Below are 8,640 nucleotides of genomic sequence, written 5' to 3'. Positions count from 1 at the left end.
TGTGAAAGTTACTCAAGAACAAAAAGGTTAATCTTAATTGGAGAGAAACCTGCACCTACACAAATTTTCCTGCTGTCTAAACTGTATTTTCTCTAGCTAGGATTTCGGACTCATTTTTTGAATACGCAAAGGCTTTTCATAGCTAAGGCCACAAAGAGGCTGATCAGAGAGCATTTGGATGTAAAGTGCCATTTTTAATATCGGTCGTTTTGCGTTAAGATTGTCTTAAAGCTTGTCCCAGCGTTTGGGGAATTTTAATTTACACCAGTTCAGCCTTTCCACACACACCGGACACAAATTCCCCTTTGCTTTTATTATTCCGTTAAGAAAGGTAAAGTTTGTTCTACTTTGAATCGCTCGTTGCCAAATCGCTGCCAACCGATATCCAGGAGTCAGCTTCTCGTGCGCTGCAGAAACACGAGGGGTCAGGTCACCACGTGCCCGGCCCGGGGCGGGATGCGCGCCGCCCGCCCCACCGCGTCCTCTGAGCGCTGTCTGCGGCCTGGGGCTGGGGGTGCATGCCGCATCCGCTCCCGACACTCTGAACATCGGCCTGCAACCTCCCAAACCCGCGGACCTGGAAAGCAGAGCCGGCCTGTTTTCGCCAGGTGCCGACAGAACGTCCAGGTCCAGGCTCGCTGGGGCGCACGCGCTCCGGCCCTTTCCCCCGAGGCGAAGAACCTGCGGGTCCGGCCCGCGGACAGGGCCGACTCCTCACCCCCAGCCCCGCAAAGCCCCGCGCTCCCTGACCCCTCCAGGCCTTCCCCACGGCTGCCCGCCGACCCGCAGTCCGGAGCCGCGCGGCCCGTCCCTCGGGGAACTGCGGCCCAGGCGGTGGCGGGGAGCCGCGCGTGCGCAGAGAGGCGCCGGGCTCGCGAGGAAGCGCGTTTCCTGACATTTGGAGGAAGTGGCGCTGCGTCACTTCCGGCCTCCCTCTAGCTGCCATCTTGCGTCCCCGCGTGTGTGCGCCTAACCTCGGCTGGTCTGCCCGAGACCCCCTGAGCGCCAGCCCTAGTCCCCCGCGCGGCCCCATTTCCGCTCCAACAAGGTACAAAAAGGCTGTGGACGCCGGCGTGGGAGGAGGACGGGATCGGGGGCGGGAAGTGCCCGGAAGGAGCGAGACAGGGAGGGACAGGGCAGAGGAGGAGAGGAAGGCGATGCGACGGACAGGCGCACCCGCTCAGGCTGACTCTCGGGGGCGAGGTCGAGCCAGGGGCGGCTGCCCTGGGGGCGAGGCGACGCCGTCTCTTCCTCCACCTCGCGGCGGAACCCGGGGACAGGAGCCTCAGGTACCGCGAGGCTTGCGGAGAGTGGCCGGGCGGGCCCTGGCTAGGCCGAGGCCGGGCCGGGGCGGGGCGGCCGGGCGGGCGGGGTGCTGCGGGGCGCGCGCGGGCCGGAGCGCCTTCTCCGGCCTGCCCCGGGGGGAGGGCGCGGGAGGGGGTCTGGGCGGCGGGGGTCCCCGCGCTCCCCGGAACTGCGGTCGGGAGCCGGGCTGGTGGGTCTGGGGTCCAGGCCTCGGCCTGGGCGGGACGTTTGTCTCCTGCCGGGGTCTCGGGAAATCACGAGCGTGGAATGCTCGAGCGAGCCAGACCTGTCCCCGCTGAGGCTTTCGTGTTTTCTAGATGAAAGAAACTATCATGAACCAGGAGAAACTCGCCAAACTCCAGGCACAAGTGCGCATTGGTGGGAAAGTAAGTGTTGATAGTGTCTCTTTTTAAGTTTAGGGTCTTTTTTTTTTTCTTTTGCATTTCTAACATCGTTGGCTTGTCACTTTGTCTCTAGAGGGCATTTCACAGAGCTAGCAAATCGGGGAGAGGGGGGTTAAATGAGATGCAATATAGTGTATCAGTGAGCCCTGCAGGCTGGATATTAAAAGAAAAAAAAGTGAATAGAGATGGAGAGCGCTTAAATTACAAGGTTTCTTTTACCAAAATAGATATTTTCAGTGTTACAGTGTTTTAAGTAAAACAAAAGTGTTTCCTCGTTTAATTAATAAGAGAATGTGTCATTTCAGTTACATCATCCTTGTGGCCATCATACCCCTGACTTGTTTTGGCATAAGTTGTATACAGTCAGGGCTTGTTTTTTTGTTTTTTGTTTTTTGTTTTAAATAACTAAGCCAACTCTGATTTTGTTTCACCTGTGTTTTCAACTGTAGTTTAAGGTTCTGGATAATTGTTGTACTTAATAGTTAGAAGTCCCGTGTCCTTTGTAAATGAAGACCTTTCTGTAAATGCTTTCCTAGCTGGATGTGAGCCAGAGTAATTGTGTATTTTCTAGAATGTTTGAAGATGTCTGTCTTATAGGTACCTTCTGGAATGTAAGAGCAGTGACTGTCGATTTGAAAATGTTACCTAAGTAGCTGTCTTTCCATTTTTACTTTGTGATTCCACTACAACTAAAGGAATGAGACTGGTGGGCTTTTAAATAATCAGTTTTGGGTTAGTTGGTTTTTCCTGGTGGGTGCTGATCCCCTTCAAGGGGGTTCTTTTCTGAACTTGGTGACGTTTTTGGATTGTTCTCTAGGTGATTTACTTAGAAGTGCACTCTAGGCAGAGGTCTAGCGCGTTGTACTTGGCGTTGTGTTAGCACATTCCTAGTGTTTAACAAGGTGTGGTAGCCTGCTGGCACAGAGCGTGTCTTTACTTGGTAAAACTTGTAAAGCTTCCACACTACAAGTTTATTACCTATTAGTTTTTCCCAACTTTCAGCATTTAGCTTCAAGTAGAGTCTACTGTGGAATAGCCAAAAGCTGCATTTAGACCTGAACAATAAGGTGCACATTTGTAAATTCCTGGGCTTGGCCAGCAGTGCGTGGATCCTGAGCCTTTCTTTTTCTGAAGCAGTCTTCCAGATCAGCACCTCCTCGTTAACAGCAGTCATGTTTCTTGTTCTTTTTAGCCATTGTTATAAGCTGGGTGTGGCCTTCAAGTGCCAGAGAAACTCATCTTCTTTGTGGGTCAGTGTTTTGATGCTCTGACACTGGCGTATTTAGCCGTCATCCCTTTTAGTACAGGATTCAGAAGGAGTAATTTGAATGATATGCTTGTGTGACATCTTTTTGTTGTTACCGTGATCTTCAGTCTTTAACTGGTGAGAGACATCATTCTAGGGCAAAGGAAGGTCGAGATTTTCTGGGATTCTTAAGGCTGATGTAGGATAAACTTTACTTGTTCAGTTAACAGAGAAAGTATTTTTGTCGTTATTGTAATATGGAAGCATTTTCTTCACCTTTTAAGAAACCTGCTTATTATGAATGGTGCCTTAGAGAAAACGGCAAGTGTGCGGTGCTTCTAAGTAAGTTAAAATTTCGGTGTCTGATCGTAGCATTGATGGCAGCTTCATTATTTCAGTGAAATTGAGCTCTACGTATGGGAGGTGAGTGGAACCCGTGGAAGGTGCGCTGGTTGGTTTGTAGAATCCTGCAGTCGTTCCTTGGAATGTCTTTTAGAGAAGGTTCGCTGGAAACCAGGTATCTACATGCGCACTCCAAGGTGATTTTCATCCCTAAAAGCTTTTTGGGATTTGGTAACCAATAATTTTTGTAGCTATTGATATTTTCCTCTCTGAACTGTGACTTCATTAGGGCTTTACTGTGCTTGTTCCTGAGAATACGAAATTTACGAGTTTTCAGCACCTAGGGCCCTGTAAGGCCAGTAGGGAAAATAGGGATCTTTTTTAAAAAATCTGTTTTCGTAGTGCAGTAGAAGCATTCCCAGAATATGGAGGCAGGAAGGCTGTGGCTTGGGGGCTGAACTGCAGCGTTTAGGGGAGGCGCAGAAGAGGTGGTGGATTGAACAGGATTTTAAAGGATGAGTCGGATTTGCTATGGCGGTGCCAGACGGTGAGGTAGGTGGGGGGTAGCCTCTCCATGAAGAGACTTGGGGGCCATGTAAAGGGCTTGGCCTACATGAGAGTTATTAAAGAGTTTTAAGCAGAAAATGTGTGGTCACATTTGCCTGGTTCTGAAAGTTTCTGGGGTATATTTGAGGAGGAGATTGGAGACTTGGCATATATGTACGAGAAACCACAAGTTTTCCTGAAGGCTGTATTCATTTGTTCCTCAAGTTATTGCGTGCCTTCAATGAGCTAGGTACTATTTTCCATACTGGGTTTTGTAGCATTAAACAAAGTAGAAGCTCTCAAGGAGCTTACATTCTAGTGAGGGGAGACAGACAATAAAACATCCTTATCTCTTATAATAGTGAGTGTTATGAAGAAAAATAAACCTGGAGAGGTGGGAAGTGATGAGTGTGGGAGTTGCTGTTTTACAGCGGGTGGTTGGGAAAGGCCACTCTAGGAACAGAGATCTGTAGTGAGGGAGGGAGCCGTGTGGATGCTTGGGGAAGAGAGGAAGAGTATGTGCAAGGGCTCCAGTGTGACCTGTTGACGGAGCAGCGAGGAGGTGTCTGGGTGAAGATGAGTACGCGTGTGACAGGAGGCGTGGTGAGAGCGGCGTGGCAGGGGCAGCGCGGGTGGTGTAGGGGCCTTGTGGGTTAAGATGAGAACTTCAGGTTGTGCTCTCGGGCGCTATAGACGTCTGCCTACAGACTCATTTGATTATGTCATACGCTAGCTTGCCTGTGAATGTTAATGGATGTTGATTTTTGTTTAATTAACGTAAAAACAGAAAAGGTGAACAGTTCTGGACATGGAGCTTCTAAATGAAGCTTACTTTAGGTTGACACGTGCCAACTCTTGGATCACTTCTAGAGCAGATAAGGTAAAAAGGAGGACTTTGAAAGGATCATCCCTTTACATCTGACAAAGCTAGATGCCTAGATGTTCTTAAGGGTTAGTAGACAGCTGCTTTTGTTGCCCACGTTTGGCTTCCATCCTTGCCTTGACCTGCCCGCTCGCTGCATCACCCTTGGTGGTTATGGTAATTTTCTACTACAGATCCAGAGGTCGGAAAGGAATTAGAAAGTGTTTCCATTTGAAAATGTCTCGTGCGAGGTATAAGTGTGTGCTGTGTTCTTCCCTTTCCTCCCCGCTTTAGGGAACTGCTCGCAGAAAGAAGAAGGTGGTTCATAGAACAGCCACGGCAGACGATAAGAAACTCCAGTTCTCCTTGAAGAAGTTAGGGGTGAACAACATCTCCGGTATCGAAGAGGCAAGTGTCAGATTTCATTTCTTTACACAACAAGATTTGGCTGAAAAGTTTAAGGTGTGTGCATTAAATGATTTTGCCTCTCCTTCTAGCAGAGGATTTCATATCCCTCTAAACGTTTCTGCTCTGTTAACGAGTGTCAGGGAGATGGTGGGGTGTGGAAGCGCTCTCCACTGCAGGCGGAATTGCACCTGCGCTTCCCAGTGAAGCACCAGATTAGTTAGCCCGACTTCAGTTCTTGCTTAATAAAATGCTTGCTTTTAAAGGGATTTTAGCGAGTGTTGCTAATTTAAAATTTTTCTTCTTTATAGGTGAATATGTTCACAAACCAAGGGACAGTGATCCACTTCAACAACCCCAAAGTTCAGGCGTCCCTGGCAGCGAACACGTTCACCATTACAGGCCACGCCGAGACCAAGCAGCTGACAGAAATGCTGCCCAGCATCCTCAACCAGCTCGGTGCCGACAGTCTGACCAGTTTAAGGAGACTGGCTGAAGCGCTGCCCAAACAATGTGAGTGTCCGGCCAGTGGCTTTACCTGCGCTTACTGATTTCTCGGTAGACGTCTAAGAACTCGGGGTGCAAAGTGGGTATGAACGCCTTTACATTTGGAAATGCAGGCTTTCCTCTAAAAAACATTAGTTTTTACACTGATTTTAAGCAAGTGTTCTTAGTGTGTTCAGTAATTTAGTATGGTGCAAACGTTATCCTTGATTCAGTGAAATGTTTTCTACTAGTTTTCTTGTTTTGGATCAGAAACTTAAAATTTTACCATTATCTGGTAATGATGAAAATATTAACTTTGGACTTTTTGTGTGTGTGTGAGAGGAAGATTAGCCCTGAGCTAACTACTGCCAATCCTCTTTTTGCTGAGGAAGGCTGGCCCTGAGCTAGCATCTGCGCCCATCTTCGTGTACTTTATACATGGGACGCCCACCACAGCATGGCTTTTGCTAAGTGGGGCCATGTCCTCATCCAGGATCCGAATCGGCGAACCCCGGGCCACTGAGAAGCGGAACATGTGACCTTAACCACTGCGCCACCAGGCCGGCCCCTGGACTTTTTAATAACTGACAGTTTAGAATTCTTATTTAGAATTGTTGGAAATTACAAATTATCAAATTTCTTTGGTTGTATCTACAACTGCTATTACCAATGATCTTTAGAAATTAGCCTGCCAGTATTCTGCTCTTTTTAATTATAGTGTAATAAGGATTTGTTCGGGGCAGAAAGTCATGCAGTTGAATAAGTGTACATCGGGGGACGTAGCTACTTTATGCTGAGGCCCTCTGATTGACGTTTTGACAAATGGGAATGTAGAAGCAAGGCAGGCTCATTCTTTAGCCTGTTACTGAGTCCCCATGTTTTTCTAGGTGTTCTCTCACTCTGCTTCTATTTATATTTTTTTGTCAACATCGAGAGGCGTGAGGTTCTTAGAAAGTCTTAGGCCTTCAGAGCTGAGAAGGCTTCTGAAGTGTCCCACTGAAAATCGTACAGGGCTGGTACTGTGAGCTCTCGACTTGCACATGTGGTCCACTTTCTTGTGTAATGAAAGAACAGTGAATTCTGACCAGTCAAAGACACTTGTAATTTCTTGATCATTGTATCTTCATTTCAGTAAAGGTTCATTGAGCATCTCCCTTATGCCATGCACAAAACAACAGGGTGTTTGAGAAAACAGCATCTTCATTTGCCTCCCCAAATACACCTTCTCATAGTTGGTATGTGGGTTTACCTGGACCCTGGGGGTTCCCTGTCCTCATGGTGCCTCAGGGCCTGTGGTGGGCCAGAGAGAGCAAAAGGATTGTGTGGAATCTGATTTGTTGGCCCTTACTAGTTTTCTGGCTTGTTTGTAGACATCGGAATATCATGTTATTGCTAGTACTATAGATTAAATCCCAGATCTGTCTGTCGTCATCATGAATGTAAGTTATAATGACACTTGGCCTTTCATCTGTTCTTTTGGTTAATGTTTATTGAAGACTTAAAGAAACGCGTGGTAACGTGTACGTTTCCATTTCACAGCTGTGGATGGAAAAGCACCGCTCGCCACAGGAGAGGAGGATGATGATGAAGTTCCAGGTAGGAGCCTTCACTTGTGATTCAACTAGAGAACCTTAGCAAGGGAACATAAAGAGGCTTCGTACTGTAGGAAGGACTGCCTCAGGGGAGGTGGCGAGAGGGCCAACGGGGAGAGGGCGTCATGCAGCTCCTTGAATGGAAAATAACATGGTGTTACTTAACTGGACGCTGTGTTTGTAGGCTTGGCTGTTTTCTGTTAGGGATCTACGTTAAATATGGAATAAATATGGGGTGTGTGTTGTGACCTAAATATGACACTAGCAGATCACAAATGACCCTTATTTCCTTCGAGATCCATAAATTTATGAGAAGGCATGGAGAAGTTGTTCAAATATCTCGGGACAGAACCATGCTAAAATGAGCAGAAAAACTCCTTTGGCAATCATGAGACATTTTTCTATCTTAGTTATTACTGGATAATTTATGTTGTTGTGAAACAAATATTTATTGGGCAGTAGAATCACTAGCCTCATAAATATTTCCACTTTGCATGGATAGGTATCCTTAAGAATCCAGGAAAACTCCAGAATGTGTGTCATGGTGTTCTTTGGTTCTGCCCCCCATGTTGACTAATGTGTTACATTGCTTAATTTTCATTGGAGTGAGATGGGAATGAGGAGGGTATATACATATTTTTTAAGCAGCATATTTATGTATCGGCAAATTAATGACTTCCCCTTTTTTTTTAATTATGTGCCAAAACATACATTTCAGAATGTACCAAATGGATAGTGGTCTCATTGGAAATAAATACAAGTATTTAAATGTATATCCTGATTTAACTGCAGGATATATTTTTATTTCCCTATCTCCTCTTAAAATCTAATGATTATTTGTAGATTTGGCTTTTTTCTGAGTTTCTCCCTTTTTTCCCCCTAGATCTTGTGGAGAATTTTGATGAGGCTTCCAAGAATGAGGCAAACTGAACTGAGTCAACTTTTGAAGAAGCTCAGACTTGAAGAAGTTACTGGGAGCTGCTGTTTTATATTCTGACTGCTTTTTAAAATTTTGTTCATGGATCTGATAAAATCCAGATCTCTAATATTTTTAAGCCCAAGCCCTTTGGACACTGCAGCTCTTTTCAGTTTTGCTTAGACTCGACTCATTCTTTGCAGCTCATTAAGCTGAAGAAGCCTGGGGATAAAGTTTGAAACAAAGGTTAATAAAGTTCTTTGCCTAGTATACGGTATTATTTTTATTTCATTGACACTGATTTGTACAGAAAGCAAAGTTGTTTATAGAAAGCTAATCATGGCATGTAATATGACTGATAATCTTTGATGGAATTTGATTAAAGATCTGAAATGACAGTACAATGTAACAAAGGTGGTATACGGTTCTCGTGTTTGAAAACCTTTCTCTCCAGCAGTCTCAGGGCTGCCACGCTTCCTTAGTGAGTGAGCAAGGGTTTTTTCCTCTTAATGTTGTCTATATTGTAAGCACATGTT

The 8,640-nt window shown here is 46.2% G+C and overlaps 1 protein-coding gene across 2 annotated transcripts; it reads left to right on the top strand.

Moving 5' to 3' along the window:
* The first annotated feature begins 443 nt into the window (after positions 1-443).
* BTF3 (basic transcription factor 3) lies at positions 444-8,374 on the top strand. 2 transcript variants are annotated; one of them, XM_014851875.3, is made up of 6 exons: positions 444-1,289; positions 1,623-1,691; positions 5,000-5,113; positions 5,422-5,623; positions 7,136-7,192; positions 8,072-8,374. In XM_014851875.3, exons 1-6 carry the CDS (start codon positions 1,158-1,160, stop codon positions 8,116-8,118), a joined length of 621 nt encoding a protein of 206 aa, XP_014707361.1. In that variant the 5' UTR covers positions 444-1,157; the 3' UTR covers positions 8,119-8,374. The 2 variants fall into 2 exon arrangements, with proteins under 2 accessions (XP_014707361.1, XP_014707362.1); XM_014851876.3 differs by having other exon boundaries at positions 887-1,048.
* Positions 8,375-8,640: the final 266 nt, after the last annotated feature.

This window comes from Equus asinus, chromosome 9 (assembly GCF_041296235.1).
Source record: "Equus asinus isolate D_3611 breed Donkey chromosome 9, EquAss-T2T_v2, whole genome shotgun sequence".
Classification (NCBI taxonomy): Eukaryota; Metazoa; Chordata; class Mammalia; order Perissodactyla; family Equidae; genus Equus; species Equus asinus.
The sequence above is the reverse complement of the archived record's forward strand: the minus strand, read 5'-3'. Positions and strand labels throughout refer to the sequence as shown.

Bases quoted from the DNA above. Each gene is read 5' to 3' on its own strand.
- BTF3 (XM_014851875.3), top strand. From the start codon at position 1,158: ATGCGACGGACAGGCGCACCCGCTCAGGCTGACTCTCGGGGGCGAGGT. The intron at 1,692-4,999 runs GTAAGTGTTGAT...TCCCCGCTTTAG, and splicing joins AAGTGCGCATTGGTGGGAAA to GGAACTGCTCGCAGAAAGAA. The intron at 7,193-8,071 runs GTAGGAGCCTTC...TTTTCCCCCTAG, and splicing joins GGATGATGATGAAGTTCCAG to ATCTTGTGGAGAATTTTGAT.